Below are 18,468 nucleotides of genomic sequence, written 5' to 3'. Positions count from 1 at the left end.
ACTTAAGAACCTATGGGACAAGATATGAAGTACTGGTAGCAAGTACAATGCCAAATTCATATTACTTTTTGTCATTAAGGTTGTTTATTATGCATTGGACTATGCCTAACTCAACAAACCCAGAGAAGATAGAAGAGAAGTAGAGATAAGGAAGGTGAGAGGTGGCTAGATGGAGATGGGAAAAATACTTATAGATGCGAACACCAAATTATATGCAGAACCATTGAAACTGTTGAAGTTGACTTTATCATGTTCAAACACAGAAGTATGTAACACCAACAATTATTTAAGAAGACTGTGGTCTCTCTCTCTGTAATTTGTGTTGGACAGTTTGAGTTAATAAATTAGCAGTTTCAAATGCAGTTTTCATTAATGCAGCATAGAATTATAAAATGACAGTTTAGAAATCACCTGACATAGTCTGTTTGTGTAGATGAAGTATCTGATATCTTTCACCAAGATTGAACAGTAATATGAGAGGGATCCTGGATTACAAACTCTGTCACCAAATAATACCGGTACTTGAAATATTCATTGAACTAAGTAAGGTACATACATTCCATCAGCATCTGGCCATAACTGTGAGAAGCTGTTTTAATTTCTACTTAACATAGGATTACTTTTTGTGTCCTAAGGTATTCTTAAATGATTCACAAACAGATTTGGTGATTGGTGTTTTGCAAACTCAGCTATTTTACGTTTTTGTAGTATTTCACAGATCATTGACTATAGTGTTGCTAGCATTTCTTTGCTGTGGCCTGCTTGGATTTGGACTCCTTTTATTTCAGTTCTTCCGTACTCAAAAATAGACGTCAAGAAGATTCAGTATCAGTAGGGCGAGCTGACATGTAATCAGTTTTACAAAATAATTAATATCTGTGCAGCTCATCTGACAGAGTTATTATGTATGGTGTTCTGCTCATGTGAACAGCCACGGATTCCAAGGCCCACTTCAACAAAGCAGTTACGGATTATTGTTGGGATTGCTGTGCCCTGTATAACAATGAGATTTCCCTTACATTAAGAACATGATATTTCTTTATATCTACAAAAGGAATGTTCTTTCTCATTTTCTGGAGACATAAAGTACTGAACACTTATAGTATACAACCTTTAGGTGATTAATTATGCTAAACTTAATGGTTACAAATACATTATGGTGCTTGTAAGCAAACAAAGTATATGTACATATTTTTAAGTGCCCAGGAGGTATGGATAGTTTGTTTTTTTTTTTTAAAGACAAAATTTAGAAATATTATTTGCCCTGAGATGGTTTGAACTGGCTAAATTATTTAAGCATTTTATTTTCTAAGTTGGTATGCTTTGCTCCTTTTGTAAATTTATCAATTTTACCTCACTTGAATTTTTATCTTAAGTTTTAAGAAATATATTGATAATTGCTAAGAGAGCTCTAAATTCTTTGGTCATTTCTCTTCTTGATTTTTCTTTCTTGTTCACTAACAGGATTTTTACCCTTTGAGAAATATTTAATTTGGTGAGTTTTTTTTGTACCACGACATGCATGTTATGCATGTGGTAAAACAGAAAGACACATCATAAACATGAGCATTCTAATAATGACAAAATTGGGAGGACTGTCTTGGGTTCTATAGGTACTGTTATGGGCTGAATTGTGTCCCTCACACCCTGCCTCAAAATTGATATGTTAAAGGCTTAACTCCCAATGTGACTGTATTTGGACATGAGGGCATAAGGGGAAAATTAAGGTTAAAGGAGGTCACAGGGTGAGACCCCAATCTAATAGGACTAGTGTAATTATAAGAAGAGGAAGAGACATCTGAAATATACACAAACAGAGGAAAGGACATGTGAGGACTCAGCAGAAAAATGGCCATCTGCATGCCAAGAAGAGAGGTCTTACCAGAAAGAAACCCTGCCAGTGCCTTGATCTTAGACTTTCAGCCTCCAGAACGATAAGACAATAAATTTCTTTGGTTTAAGCCACCCAGTCTGTGGTATTGTGTTATGGTAGCCCAAGCAGAATAGTGCATATTTTGGTACTGTGAATTAGTATTCTCCTGTAACAAACACATAAAAATGTAGAAACACTTTGGAATTAGGTAACATATGGAAGCTGGAAGAGTTTTGGTGCCTCTGTTAGAAAAAACCTAGATTGACTTGAAAGAGTCATTGGTAGGAATGTGGATGTTAAAGATGATTCTGGTGAAGTCTCAGACAGAAATGAGGACTGTGTTGTGGGAAATTGGAAGAAGGTAGTCCTTGTTATAAAGTGGCAACAAAATAAAAAGAAAAACCTTGGCTGATTTGTATTCTAGTGCTTTGTGGAAGGTAGAACTTGTGAGTGATGACCTTGAGTATTTAGCAGAGGAGATTTGTAAGCAAAATGTTGAAGATGTGGCCCACTTTCTCCTTACCGCTTACAGTCACCTCAAAAGGAGAAAGATGAATTGTATAAGGAATTTTAAGCTAAAGGGAACCAGAAATTAAGATTCTGAAAATTCTCAGACTGTTTATATTATATAATAAATATTGGAAAGCATGTTCTGGAGAGGACACTCAATGTATGGTTGGACAATCTTTCCATTCATAAAACTGTGATGGGATTATAGCAGCAGAGATACTGCCATTTTGGATTAAAGGAGACAAGACAGGATAAAATAAAGGAAGGCTTTCAGATTTCTGGGATTCTACAGAAAAGGACCACAGGCCTATCTGGCTATGAATATGCCTTATCAACTTCAACAAAAGATAAGGACCTGAAGATGATACAGAGATGCCTCCACAGGCCCAGAGCACACAGACTCACAGGTCTAAGGCTGTTTCTTCCTCAGTTTCAGAGTTTAGGGCCATCTCTTCAGTTTTAGCAGTTGAATATTTGTATACTTGTGCCCATAGCCTTAGGGGCAAGGCTGCCACCCAGAGCCAAGGGAGCAGGCCTACCATCTCAGTGGGCCAAGAAAGCAAAGCCACTGTTATGGTGGGCCTGTAGGTCAGACCATTAAGCCAGAAAGGATTATTACTGTACCTTAATATCTAATGGAATTTGTCTTGCTAGGTTATGAACTTGCTTGTGACCTGCCACCCCTTTCTTTGTTCTGATTTCTTCCTTTTGGAATGATTCCGAATGGCAACCCTATGCATGTGCCACCATTGTATCTGAGAAGCGTATACATTGCATGTTTTCAGTTTCACAGCTGGAGAGGAATTTTGCCTCATGATTAGTCAGACTTTGAGTCTCATCCATACCTGATTTAGATGATATTTAGATGAGACTTTGGATTTGGAGTTAATGCTAACGTGAGTTAAGACTTTTGGGAGCTGTTGGGATGGAGTGAATGCTTTTTTGCATGTGAAGAGAACATGAATTTGGGAGTCCAGAGGGAGGAATGTTACACATTGAATTGTGTCCTCTCCCCTAAATCCATATGTTGAAGTCCTAACCCCCAATTTGGAGATAAGGTTTTTAAGGAGGTAATTAATGTTAAATGAGATCAAAAGGGTGGGGCTGTAACCCGGTAGGACTCCTGTCCCTAAAAGAAGAGGAGGAGACACCAGAAATACACATGCACAGAGGAAAGGCCATGTGAGGACACAGCAAGAATGTGGCTGTCTGCGAGCCAAAATGAGAAGCCTCACCAGAAAACCACCCTGCCAGCATCTTAATTTTGAGTTTCCACCATTCAGAGCTTTGAGAAAATAAATTTATGTTATGTAAGCCCCCCAGTCTGTGGTATTCTGTTATTGAAACCCAAGCAGACTAGTACATATATCATACTGACAAAGTATAACTTTTTTTACATTTAGAAAACCAATGCTGATATTAAATTTCAAAAGAAGGGTGTAAAAACTCAAGACAAAAGTAAACTTCTCCTTTTTTTGTTAATGAATGCCAATAGCTTTGAGTAGATGGTATTGTTATTAGATGTCGAAATAATTAGTTTTTTAAATTCATAGACTATTTTTAGAGTAGTCTGTTCATAGAAAAAGTGAGTAGAAAGTTACAGAAAGTTCCCATTTATTTCTGTATGGAAAGTACAGAATACTTCCTCTTACCCTACAGTTTCTCCTATCATTAATGTCTTGTATTAATGTGGTATACTTGTTACAATTGATCAATGAATATTAACTAAAATTAATAATTTACATTAGGAGTCATTCTTGGAGTTGTATAGTTCTGTGGGTGTTGACAAATGTATAACATCATGTATCCACCATTACAATATCATACAGTATTATTTCATTTCCCTAAAATTGTCCTACATTTCACCTGTTCATCCTTCTCTTCCCCCCCCCCAGATTCTTAGATGTTTATACAAAGTGATGAAACTGCTAGAAAGCACTAAAATTGGAAATTGTCTTTCTTTACTATTCTGATAGAAAATATAGACTATTTTACAAAGGTCAATGCATGAAATACAACATATTTTTTTTGTTGTCTAATGACTTTAAAGACTAATATGTCAGTGTTTAATTGGCTTATTTTTTGCTATTGAATTTTAAAAGATTAATATATATTTTTATATTAGCACCTTATCTAAATGGTTTCAAAATATTTTTATCCCCTTCTATAAGCTGCCTTTTCACTCTGTTGATTGTTTCCCTTGTGTGCAGAACTTTTTGGTTTAAAGTAGTCTTACTTGTCTATTTTTGGTTTTATTACCTGTCCATTTTGTGTCAAATTCAAGAAATCCTTGCCAAACCCAATGCCAAAAAACTCTGTTTTCTTCCAGGAGTTTTACAGGTTCAGATCTTATCATTTAAGTGTTTAATTCATTTCGAGTTGTTTTTTGCATATGGTGTAAGATAGGGGTCCAATTTCATTTTTTTTTTTTTTTTGCATGTGGGTGTCCAGTTTTCTCAGCATCATGTGTTGAAGAAACTGTCCTATTCCCCCACTGTGTTCTTGACACCCTTGTCAAAGATCACTTGATCATATATGCCTGATTTTGAGATAGCAAACAAGCAATTAAAAATGGGTAATAGACTTGAATAGACATTTTTGCAAAGAAGATGTACGGCCACTAATATATGAAAGTGTTCTTAATATCAGTAATCATCAGGGAAAGGCAGTTCAGATTTACAATGAAATATTCCCTCCCATCTGTTAGGATGTTATCAAGTAAACAAAATGTAAGTGTTGGCCAGGATGTAGAGAAATTTTGTACACATTTGATGGGAATATCGAATGGTGTAGTCACTGTTAAAAACAGTATGGAGTGGCCAGGCACGGTCGCTCACGCCTGTAATCCCAGCACTTTGGGAGGCCGAGGCTGGCGGATCATGAAGTCAGGAGTTCAAGACCAGCCTGACTAACACAGTGAAACCCCATCTCTAGTACAAATACAAAAATTAGCTGGGCATGGTGGCACATGCCTGTAATCCCAGCTACTCAGGAGGCTGAGGCAGGAGAATCGCTTGAACCCAGAAGGCAGAGGTTGCTGTGAGCCGAGATCACGCCACTGCACTCCAGCCTGGGCAGTAGAGTGAGACTCCATCTCAGTAAACAAACAAACAAAAAACAGTATGGAGGTCTTCAGAAAATTAAAAATAGAACTGCCACATAATCCAGCAATCCTATGTCTGATGTATATACAGAATAATTGAAATAACAATCTCAAAGAGATAACTGCATCCTCATGTTCAGTTCAGGATTATTCAGAGTAGCCAAAATGAGGAGAGAAAAATCCAGGTGCCCACTGACAGATGAATGCTTGCAGAAAGTTTGGCATATATATAGAGTGAAACATTCAGCATCGAAAAAGAAGGAAATCCTACCATTTGTGACAACATGGATGAACCTAGAGAACATTATGCTAAGTGAAATGAGGCAATCACGTAATGGCAAATACATTATTTTACTTATATGAGGTTATCTAAAGTAGCCAAACTCATAGATGTAGGGAATAGAATTGTGACGGTCGGGATGGGGAAAGGAAATCGGTAATTCTTGCTTAACGGGTATAAAGTTTTAGTTATGTAGGATGAATAAGTTCTACAGATCTGATGTGTAATATATTACCTATAGTTAACAATACAGTGTTATGCACTTTAAAATACTTTGAGGATAGATTTCATTTTAAGTGTTCTTAACCAAAACCAAACCCTACAAAGGACAAGGAAATTTTTGGTAATGATGGATATATCTGGTACCTTGATTGTGGTGGTAGAATCTTGGGCGTATACATATGTCTCAAGTCATCAGATAAATGTATATATTAAATATATGCAATTTTTGTATACCATTTATATCTTAATAAAGCTTTTTTTAAAAAAATAACTAACATCAGTCAATATAAAGGATGGCAAATCACGAAGTTACCTGTTTTGAGAGGTTGTCAGCTTTACATTAGATCTTTCTATCTTGGCCCATTCCCAGTTACTTAGGATTTGGATTATGAAAGTCTTCTTTAGCATTTAACCAGTTCTTTGGTAGTGACAAGGGCTAGTACTGTTTATCCACATATAAATTTGTCTGTGTTATATATCACTTTAATAATGAAAGATCAGCCTGGGTTCGTTTCCACACTTTCTTGTTCTCCAGTTTTTCCTTGGTAATGGATAAGTAATCCCCATATGGGCAATGGTGTGAAAACACATCTGTGATTTCTTGTCTCATTGCAAGGACTTGACTTTTACCTACCGTAAAACTTTGACCTTTTAACCAGGGCCCAATAATAAGAGTTGTCACTGTAGACACTGCCCCATATTGGGCATTCTTTACCTACTGTTATCAAACAGAGGCAAGCATGAGGTTATATTGATGAGAGGAAAAGAGGGAAAGGAAGAGAGACACGCTTTAAAGTTACAAATTTTAAAAGAAATTTTCATATTGAAATATACATATAGAAAAATGAACAGATCACAAGTATACAGCAAATGACTTCACAAACTGAACATGTATTTATGTATGTAAAATAGCAGTACGCAGAGTAGGAAAGCTAATAGTATGTTAGAAATTAGTATATTTCTAGTACCACAGAAGCTTATCAGGTATTATGTTGCCTTATTTATAAATTTAACATTGTTTCCCAGGAGTTTTTTTGTTTTGTTTTGTTTTGAGTAGTACAGTTTCTCCTTCAAATAAGGAAAACTATATAGGAAAATATTTTCCATGATCTTATCCTCACCAGTTATCCTAGTGAGAAATGTACATATTGGGTGTAGAGTGTCTTCTGACTGATTAGTAATACTGAGAGTTATTTCATGTAAGTCCAAAAGTTGAATTTAAACATGTTTAAACCAAGCATATTTACTAATATAGGAAAGTTTTATATACCAAGTATATGAAAGTGGTGTAGTGAAAATCATTTTAGTAAGTACTTATTAACCACCTCCTGTGTAGTTAGGAAATAAAGAAATACCATATCAAAGGGGTGTTGTGTGTGTGATGTAGAGGACCACATGCTTGCAAACGAGAGTTCCCGATAGTTATGCTCTTGCAAACAAAGCATGACGTTTCTTCTCTGCAAACAGGAAGAACAAAGGAGTCGGCTGTAAACAGCACTCTGGGAACTGGTTAATGTTTAAGCATCTTAAGAAATTGGAAAGTTAGGGAAAGGTCAGAAAAACAACTCATGACATAAAAACAACTTGTGACATAAAAACAACTCGTTTCTTGTGACGTGATAAAATTCCACAAGCATGTATAAAATAAAGAAGAGCGTGCTGCTCGGGGCGGCCGCCATGTTTGTCTTGTCTTGTGTTGTCTTGTGTGTTCATTCCTTTGTTTAGGAAACACGCAGACCCCAACATGTGTGTGTGTAATGTAAGTTTTGTTTATTCATACATGTGTTCTCCCCAGTTCCTCAGCATCAGGGAACAAACTTGCTAACTGTTGTTATTTATGTGCAGTAAGTCCTTACTTAATGTCATTGATAAATTCTTGGAAACTACAACTTTAATCGGAATTAATATAATGAAACCAATTTTACCATTGGCTAATTGATATAAATAAGAGTTAATTTCCTATGGCATATTTCTGGTCACAAAAACATTATCAAACTTTTAAGTAAAGACCAAAACACTTCTAATATTAAGTATTAAAGTAAATGTAAGCTATACAGACATTTAAGAAATCAAGACATTTAAGAAAATAAGATCAATATTCACCTAGTTATTCTAGTTCAGGGTTGCAGCTGGCAGAAACGTAATCTGTCAGCTCAGGGTGCAAGGTGGGAACCAGCCCTGGACAGGGCACCGTTCCATCACAGGATGCACTCACACTGTCTCAGATTGGCACCATTAAGACATGCCAGTTAATCTAATATGTACATCTTTGGGACATGGGAGGAAACTACAGTGCCCACAGAAAACCTGCACAGATTTGCGGAGAGCATGCAAACTCCACACAGACAGTGGCTCTGGTCAGGAGTTGATTATTTTTCTCATCAGTGTTACAATGGAAATTGACTTTCCTTTCCTCATCAATTTTATAACTAGGTGATATTGAATAAAACAATGTTATTCAAGGGCCTGCTGTATTTCTAACAAGATGGAAACACCTGTAACCTAAAAACCAAAAAATGAAGTCATATATTAACAGGAACTTAGTCACCCCCCCCCCCCCACTGTTTAACGCTTTCTGATGCTGTATCTCTTATTTACTAGCATTAGCTAGGAGTTGTGCTACAAATTTGGATAATAGGAAAAATAGTGAGCATCATGGTATTATCCCTGATTTTAATGGAATGATTTTAAAGTTTCACCATCAAGTAATATATAATTGCTAATGTTTTTGATAAATTCCCTTTCTCTCAGGTTAAGGAAGTTTCCTTCTATTGCTAGGGTGGTGTTTTTTGGTTTTGTTTTTCATTTCTGACTAAATGTTGAATTTCACCAAGGGTTTTATTTTTTGCAGTTTTTAGGATGAGCATGTTTTTCTTTTAATCTTTCATTTCAGTATATTGAATAGTTTTTCACCCAATTTTGACCATTCTTGAATTCCTGAAAGTAATCTTACTTGGTCAAAATGTATTATTATTTTAATTCATTGATGGAGTCTGTTGGCTAATATTTTATTTAGAATTTTAGCATCTATGTTTGTAAATAGATTGGTTTTTTTTTCTCATACTCACCTTGTCTAGTTTTATATTTCCTTGTCTAATTAATATGTCAAAGTTGTATTACTCTTACAGAATTATTTGGAGGACCTGTTTTTTCTTTTCTGTTTTCTGGACTACAGTTTATAGGTTATAAAAATTATTTCATAAAAGATTGGTAAAATTTGGCAGTTACAACATTTATGCTTATATCCTCCTTCCAACTTGCTTTGGAGAAGATATCTGAGTTCTGTTTCAATATTAAAAATTGTTTTGTTTTATTCGTATTTTCTAACTTTAGATTAATTTTAATTTATAATTTTGTCCACTTCATCTCAAGTTTAGATTTACGAATAACAAATAAAAACGTCAGCAAAGACTAGAGACCCAGGAATGTGGAATTATTACTGTGCCAAATGCTGGTATTTTACCATAAAGTGTAGCAAATAGCAAAGGATAGACAAATAAATGCAACTTCGTTATGGAGATTATAATTCCAGTGCTTGGTATTATAAAAAATTTCAACCTAATCTGTTATAAATATGTTTCTCTATAGGGACTCATCTATCATTCCTAAATATTTTGAAGAATGTTGTTGAGAAGTAAGATTTTCAAAAACAACATTTTTGAGACAGCTGTTTTGCATAAAGTAGCATTTTTCTAAATGTGGTTCATGCCCCTGGTGTCTGTGAGACCTTTTCAAAGAATATGGTCAAAACTGTTTTCTTGGTAATATTAAGATGTCGTTTGCCTTTTTCACTGTGTTGACATTTGCACAAATAATACAAAAGCGATTGTGGGTAAAACTGCGGGTCCCTTAGCAAAATCAAGGCAATGGTGACAATCTGTACTAGAAGTCATTTTATTCTTTACCACCATACAGATGCCACAAACCCGTTTATTGAAGCAGTAAATAATATTTTATTACATCTTTACTTTTAAGTACATCTTTTAAATGTTTCTTTGTGGGAAAAAATGAGAAGAACCCATAGAGCACTTCTGCAGTCTACTGATGGCTGATGATGGTCTTGAGGAAAAATCCATGTTCAGTTGTTTTGGTTGAGAGTTGAACTAGGTACCTTTTCACGGCACATTATGTTTTACTTGAATGATTGGCAAACTGTATATTCAGACATGGATATTTGGCCGTGTTATAAGTGATAAATTTGAACTTTATGCAAAGATTTATATCTTAGAAACCCTGAATTAGAATCTCTTAGATTGTGGGCCCACTGACTTGTATTTAAGTAATTCAAGGGGTTCCTTATTCTTTATATTTGAGGAGATGACATTGAACCGAGATCTAAATGATGAGAAAGGAGCCAACCATGCAGAGACCCAGGAGAGGTGAGGAGGTCTAGACAAATGTTATCCAGTAGAAATACAATGCAGACCTTATCTATAAAGCTACATAAACAAGTACAAAGAAACAAGTTAAATTAATTTTATAATACATTTTCCTTAACTCGGTATATTAGAAGTATTATTTCAACATGTACTTAAAAATATTGAGATATTTAACGTTCTTTTTTTCTACCAACACTTCAAAATCTGGATATCTCAATTTAGATAAGTCACATTTCAAGCACTCAATAAGCATGTCTGACTAGTAGCTACTGTGTAGAATAGCTCAGATCTATGAAGAGTGAACAGCCAGTACAAAGGCCCTGAAGGAGATTCATAGAGAGATGTGCATTGGCATTTGGAAATTGAAAATACTGTATTAGAGCTTTGGAACAAGACCAAAACAGATCTATGGATGTAAAAATCATTGATACAGAAGAATTATCACACAGAGTGAGTATAGTTTTCAGTGTTTAAATGAAGACTTACAATAATCTCCTACAGGCTTTTTTTCTACTACATAGTTGTACCCCAAGAAGGCATGGAAAAATTTCAGGGAGAAGAGGGCAGGTATCTCAGGGTTGGAGGGCACAGGCAGATGTGGAGTTTCTCCATACTTGGTTTTGATATGACTCCTCCCTACAGTCCCTATCCTGGCTGAGGACCACTGATTAAAAGGGTGATGAAGATAAAAGAGGCTAAGAAGGATATAGAGAGGAAAGAAGAATACTAAAGTTAAATGTGTTAGTGCTTCAACAATGAAGAAAGAGGAGGGCAGGACATTTGCAAATTAAGCAAATTTTTTTTTTTTTTTTTTTTTGAGAGAGTTTCACTCTTGTTGCCCAGGTTGGAGTGCAGTGGCATGATCTTGGCTCACTGCAACCTCTGTCTCCTGGGTTCAAGCAATTCTCCTGCCTCAGCCTCCTGAATAGCTGGGACTACAAGGCTTGTGCCACCACACACGGCTAGTTTTTTGTATTTTTAGTAGAGACAGAGTTTCACCATGTTGGCCAGGCTGGTCTCGAACTCCTGACCTCAGATGATCCACCTACCTCGGTCTCCCAAAGTGCTGGGATTACGGGTGTGAGCCACCATGCCGGGCCAAATTAAATGATTTTTGGTGGTCATTGAGGTTGCAGTTAAAATGGAGTGGTCAACTGGGCTAAGATGCATTCTGAAGATGGGTCAGTAGTACAAAACTGCAGCTTATCTACTTGAAGGTCTGAACTAGAGCGGCTTGCTGTGCCCTCTCAGCCAGAGTTCTTTAAGTCCTACCTTTAAAGTTGATTACTGTTTGTCCATGTTCCCTCTCTTATAGTTGCATTTTACTTCATTGTTAATTGTACACATGTCTCTGTGTTCACCCTGACCATACTATAGATTCCCTTGGGGATTTTTTTTTTTTTAAATGTCCATTTCTACCTCCATCCCCATCTCAGAGTCAGTAAAAATTTCTAGGAGTGGGACCTAGGCATCACTGTTTTTTTAAAGCTTCCCAAGCGATTCTATGTGCTACAGTTGAAAAACTGCTGATCTGTAGCATAGTGAGCACCTCTGAGACAGAAAGTAAGTTTTACTCATTTTCATGTTCCCAGAGTTTGACTCATTGTCTGGCACATAGGTAGCTTTCAATAAATGTTGGATGAATGAGAAATGAATGAACAAATGAAATGTGGCCAGGGAACTAGGCAGGCCCATGTGAGTAGCCTGATAAATTAATATTGCCTTTCTTTATAATGGATAATTACCAGACAAGTTATTTAACACCCTGTACCTATCTTGGAATTGTTATATATTAGTGTGAAACTATTATCCCAAATTGGTTTAAATCAAAGTAGTGACATAAAATCTCAGGTGCAAAAATAGATTGTAAAATTGGTGGGGCTGTTCTCTGAGTCTTGCTTGATTATATACCAGAGGTAGTATATAGTTAACTGTACCAATAAGTACAATATAATGGAGACTGTTGCTTTCAGGATAAAGGATTTTTGCTATCAATTTAAAGTAGACACTTCCAACTTTCATAGAATTAACAACGCGGTAAATCTTATTTTTAAAATTTAATGGTATGACTATTCAAAACATCCTGCTTATAAGAATATTTAGTTCTTTGTCATGACTCTTTAAAACCACTATAGGCCAAGTGCAGTGGTTCACGCCTGTAATCTCAGGACTTTAGGAGGCTGAGGCAGGGGGATTGCTTAGAAAGCCAGGAATTTGATACCAGCCTGTGCTACCAAGCAAGACCCTGTCTCTACAGAAAGTAAAAAAAAAAAAAATTAGCCAGGCGTAGTGGTGCACTCCTGTAGTCCCTGGTACTCAGGAGACTGAGGCAAGAGGATTGCTTGAGCCCAGGAGTTCGAGGCTATAGTGAGCTATGGTTGTGCCATGGTACCACAGCCTGGGTTACAAGAGTGAGACCCTGTCTAAAAACAAACAAACAAAATAACTCCTGCAGTAACTTACTGAATTGACTCTACAGATTGTTTTACCACTTTTAGTGAGAGTCAAGTGAAAAGCAGTAGATATAAAACTTTTTGCACAAAGAAAATAAGCTGGTAGTCACTAACATAATATATCATCATAATTCATTGGAATTTTCAATCTCAGATGTTATGTATAGAGTACCCCAAACCTAAGACCTGATAACTAATAGGTACCTTAATAAATGGTAGTTCACTGCTTTATGCTCCACTTGTAGCTAATGCTGTGCTAAGGATTTAGAAAGTCCAGTTTATCTCACAGTTTAACATTCTAAAAATGCATTATTGTTTCCACAGATGAAAAGAAGCAAAGAATTGACAACTAAAAATCATAGTCAAGAGGAAACAAGTATTCTTCGTTGTTGGAAATGTAGAAAATGTATAGCAAGCTCTGGTTGTTTTATGGAGTATCTTGAGAATCAAGTGATTAAGGTGAGTATTGGTAACTCCAGTCTTTGTTTCCTCGTAGAGGAGTGCTGTGGGCATATCCACACACATGCACACTTATTCTTCTCTACCTTATTAAGAATATTTATAGTTCTTTGTCATGACTCTTTGACTCTTACCTTATTTCACCTGACCCACTGAAAACATTCTAAAGTGGTATTCAAAAAGAATCCCCCTTCCACAGTTAAAATTAATTTTGCCTTTAATTACTAATGTTAATATGACATCAGTGTTTTAAGTGCAATGTTACAGGCATAAGCTGAAGATAATAGTCAATGTTTTTTATTACCACTATGAGTGAGCCTCAGTAATCACTGCACAATTAAATTCAGAATCCTAGTAAGAATTGGAAACTAGTTGTATAGGTTTTTTTTTTTTTTTTTTTTTTTTTGTATTCTCTATGGGCCTAGAAGAGAAAGTTCATGTATAATATAAAAGTAACCCATAGGAAAACCTGAATAATATTCAAGTGTATGTTTGGTCATCCTGATAAAAAAATGAGTGTTTTTAAACAACAAGAATAAAAATTCCTTCACTTCTCTAAGAGTAGTATCAAAGAGGCATGAACTAGAAACTAGTTAATTAATGGAGTTTGGAGGGAATTCTGAATTTAACAGAGAGAGTGACTGTAATCACCTGTCATTGTTTTCTTCTGCTTCTTTGAGCGACATACTGAGCGTTTGGTTTCTGTTTGTTTCGCAGTTTTACCTCAGTTATATTTGTTAATGATGGTTTCCCTTCTACTTTAACAAATTAGCCAGTCGAAACTGATAATAGTAGATAACTTTGATTGGATACTTACTACATGCCGAATACTTATTTTTTTGAGATGGAGTCTTGCTCTGTTGCCCAGGCTGGAGTGCAATGGCACGATCTCTACTCACTGCAACCTCCACCTCCCAGGTTCAAGTGATTCTCCTGCCTCAGCCCCCCAAGTAGCTGGGATTATAGGCTCCCGCCACCATGTCTGGCTAATTTTTGTATTTTTTAGTAGAGATGGGGTTTCACCGTGTTGGTCAGGCTAGTCTCAAACCAAATACTTTTTAATGACTTGAAATAACATTTTAATTAGGAAAAAATACAAAACGTTTTATGGTAAGAGTATTTTGGTGGATATAACTAACATGTAATACAAAAATTAAATGTACAACTTGATAAGTTTTATCAGCCCTGCCATGAATCAGATCAAGATACGCATTTGCATCACCTGAGGAATTTTTCTCCTGCCCTTCTGCAGGCAGTGGTCTCCTTCTCACTGACGTCTTTCACCATAGTCTAGGTTTGCTTGTTCTTTACATTCCTTCAAATGGAATAATACAGCATGCACTCTTTTGTGCCTGACTTATTTTTGTCAGCATAGTGTTTTAGAGATTTATGTTTTGCATGTGTCAGTAGTGTGTTCCTTTTTTCTCCTGAGCCGTGTGCCATTTGTGAATATACCACAGTTTATCAATTTTTTTCTGCCAAAGGACATTGGCATTCATTCCAGTTTTAAGTTATGAATAAAACTGCTATCAAAATTTTTATAATTTTTGTGATCATGTTTTATTGTTTCTTTTTAATATATGCATAGGAATAGATTTTTGGGGTCATGGGGGTAGATATAGTTTAATTTCTTAAGAAATTGTTAGTAGTTTTTCAAAGTTTATGTTCACTTCTGGTGGCAACATATGAGAATTCCAGTTACATCTTTGCCAATACTTAATTTTTCTGTCTTTATAATTTTAGCCATTCTGATAGATGTATAGTGGTATATATCATTATAGCTTTAATTTTCATTTCCTTGGTGACTAATGATGTAGAGTACTTTTTTATGTACTTGCTGGTTATGAACTGTTTTAAATGCTTTTTAAATATTTTTCATTCCGTACAGTAACTCTTTGAGGAAGATAACCTATCATCTCCATTTGCTAGATAAGGAAACTGAGGCACAGAAGATTAGGTAATTTGCCCGGGTTCACACTGCTACCAAGAAGTGCAGCTGCAATTGGACTGGGCAGTGAGGCTCCAGAGCCTGTGCTCATAACCTCCACACTCTCTTTGCTGCCTTTGCTCTTCCTTCAGGATAGCATACAATGTCACTTCTCACTAGAGTGGCTGATCCTTTTATTTATCTGGAGAACTCCCACTTATTCATTCATTAAAACATATTTAATGAGCAAGAACAGTTCAAGCACTGCTGTAGGATGTATTGGGATGGATAGTGGAAGAGTGGTACAGAGTTGAAAAAATATACTCTGGTCCTTAGGATCTCTAAAGTCTTGTTGAAAATAGGCCAACCAGTATAGTCTGATTTGAGGAGTACTCTAAAAGAGGAATGCAAACAAAATTCTGCCTGGGCTGGTCACAGAAGACTTCACAGAAAAGGTAATATGTGAACATATATATGTTTGTTTCTGACAGATTTTAAAGTATACTTTGTAGACCATAAAATTCACCCATTGTTAGATAACAACTTAATGATTTTTAGTTGTGCAACCACCACTACTATATTGCAATTTTGAGCTATTTTCATTACCCCAGAAAGTTTCCTCAGGTCTGTTTGTCCTGCTCCCATCCCCAGGCAGCTTACCAATCTTATTTCTGTCTCTGTAGATTTATATGTAAAATAAAATGTATAAACATAATAAAATATGTAAACCATGGAAAATACCTTATAAAATAAAAATGCATTCATTTATATAAAATTGCATATGTAATTTAAAAATATGTAAAAATTATATACTAAATTTATATAAAATACACACAAATTATTTTAAAATGAAGAAATAATTCAATGTCATGGTTAAGTCTTAGCAGAAGGATTAGTATGAAGCAGTGACTCTGAGGGGGGCTTTCTAAAGTAATGTTAATGTTAAATTTTTTAATCTTGGTAGTGGGCATATTGGCATTTTCTTTAAGTTCCCTTTATAAAACATATTTTATATTTTATAAATCTGTATACATTATCAAAATATTAAAAATGAACATGAAAGGATCCTTTAAAGGAAACCACAAAACAATTAGGACCCCAAAGTAATTTTATCAGTACTGTGCTGAAAGGTTGCTAAATTTATCACCTATTAAAGTAACTATACAGTTAAAAATCAGCCATGTATGTAGTAAGTGTTTTGTTTCTCAATTTTCTGTAAATGAAATTACACTGTGATTATTCTGGAAATTGCTGTTTTTACTCAGTATTACCATGTCGAGTGTAGATTTAGTTCATTTCCACTTCTCTATAGTATTCCAGTATAGTAATATATCTCAAACTTCATAATTCATTTTGTTGATAGCCATTTGACTTACATCTATTTGTCTTGTTCTTATAATCAGTGCTGCTGTGAACTTTCTTATGCATATCTTTGCACACATGGGCATGAATATTACTCTAAATGGAGTTCCAGCATCATAGGGTATGTGCATGTTCAACTTTACTGGACAATACTGTTTTCAAATGACAATCTCACCAGCAGTAGTTCAGCATTGTTGTGATTTTACATCTTCACCAACATTTAACATCTCATTCTCAGAAGTCAAGTGTGTTTTCTGCAAAATGTATTTTTTTCTTGCCTATTTTTCTATTCAGATGTTTTGTTTTTGATATTTGGAGATTCTGTGTTCTAAATACTAATCTTTTTTTGGTTATTGTGTTGAAACTATTTTTTTCCAGTTTATGTAACATATTTCATTCTTGTGGTGTCTTTGTTGAACAGAAATTCATAATTTATGAATGTATTAGTTCTGTCCTTTGTGTGTTGTACTGTTTAAGAAAATATTGTGAGGGGAAGATGTTTTTTCCTCTCCTGCTACTGAATATCAAAGTTGAGATAGGCAAGTTTCCTTGTGTGCCCTTCTGAGAAACAGGTTTCTTGTTTACCCTCATACTGAGGTTATAACCAGCTTTATGTAGGCAGTTTCTCCATAGGTTCTTTCCATCCCAAGGGAGCCCATGGCTTTATCTCCTTTATTCTACATGCAGATGTGAAATGGCTCTCAGAACAACATAGAGGATAAGGAAACTGGGGAAACAACATCAATAGCTGTTCACTCCGGGACCACACTTCTTTAGCCCTGACCATTGACTGGAAATTTTTTGTAATGTCGAGCGGATGTATCAGATGTGTCAAAGTTAGGTTGGTATGGAATTTAAACTGTAAGGGAAACTGGTACATTTGAGCTTTAGTTATCTAGCCACTGGCATGCAGTAAGACATGAGAAAGGGAATTTAGAATGGAGTTTTCAGACAATCTGCAGTGCCCATGAGGAGAAAAGGGGACTTCAACCTTGCCTTCAGGCCTGAGATAGATGAAATGTGGGCAAATAACAAAAACAAATAACAACAATAAAGACCCTAAAGATGTAGAAATAAAATAACAGAAATAGTCTCCATTTGTGCAATCTGTGTTAGGGAGTGACGTCCTTAGTTTTAGTTAGTTTTGTTGGTTTTGGACATGTGAAGTTTATATGGCCTGTAGAATATTCAAATATTTTAGGAAGCTGCTGGGTTATGTGGATATGGGATTCAGAAGAGAGATCTGAACTAAAACTGGATCATCAGCATGTAAATTTTAGGTAAAGCTGTGAGAGTGGATGAGATTACCATGCAGTATATGAATGGAGTAAGAGATACGTAGTTCCTATCATATAGGAACATTTATAGGATAGACAGAAAAAGATTGAAGCTCTCACAAAGGAGAAAAAAAGTGAAAAAATAGAACTGAAAATTAGGATACAATATTATGGAAGTCAAGGGACAAACATTCTCTAGAAAAAAAAGTGTTGATTATTCATGTTAAATGTTAAATGAGATCTAAAAGATCAGATATTGCCTTCAGTGTGCAGACTGTATACTGCACAATTCTAGAGGGAGCTAGTTTGTGAAAGGTTTGCCCTGGATTTGTGCAGAGTTAGCATACAAACTATATATCCGTATGTAAAGACCCTAAATGAGAGTTAAAAGTGTCCATTGGTTTTAAAAGAAATCATTGGTCAACATTCATTGTAGTTGTGAGACTTTTAGGGGCAGTTTCCAAATTCCACTGGGTTCAGGTAATTGGGATCTGAGGGATAGTAAAACACTTAACAATAAAACACTTTAATTATTAGGTCATGACTTCTTCTGTCACCAGGCTATGAAGTATTTCATCTGTATAACACCATTGCCAATGGAGTGGCTGACATGAATAGGACTG

At 35.6% G+C, this 18,468-nt stretch overlaps 1 protein-coding gene across 1 annotated transcript in view; it reads left to right on the top strand.

Moving 5' to 3' along the window:
- RNF180 (ring finger protein 180) overlaps positions 1–18,468 on the top strand; it is a 228,374-nt gene that overhangs the window by 22,173 nt on the left and 187,733 nt on the right. The window contains exon 2 of the mRNA XM_011930131.1: positions 13,145–13,279. Coding sequence (XP_011785521.1) covers positions 13,145–13,279 — 135 coding nt within the window. The remainder of the gene's footprint in view (positions 1–13,144; positions 13,280–18,468) is intronic.

The sequence above is a fragment of the Colobus angolensis genome, unplaced genomic scaffold (genome assembly GCF_000951035.1).
Source record: "Colobus angolensis palliatus isolate OR3802 unplaced genomic scaffold, Cang.pa_1.0 Scaffold84, whole genome shotgun sequence".
Taxonomy (NCBI): domain Eukaryota; kingdom Metazoa; phylum Chordata; class Mammalia; order Primates; family Cercopithecidae; genus Colobus; species Colobus angolensis.
Note: the sequence above shows the minus strand (reverse complement) of the source record. Positions and strands in the feature narration are given on the sequence as shown.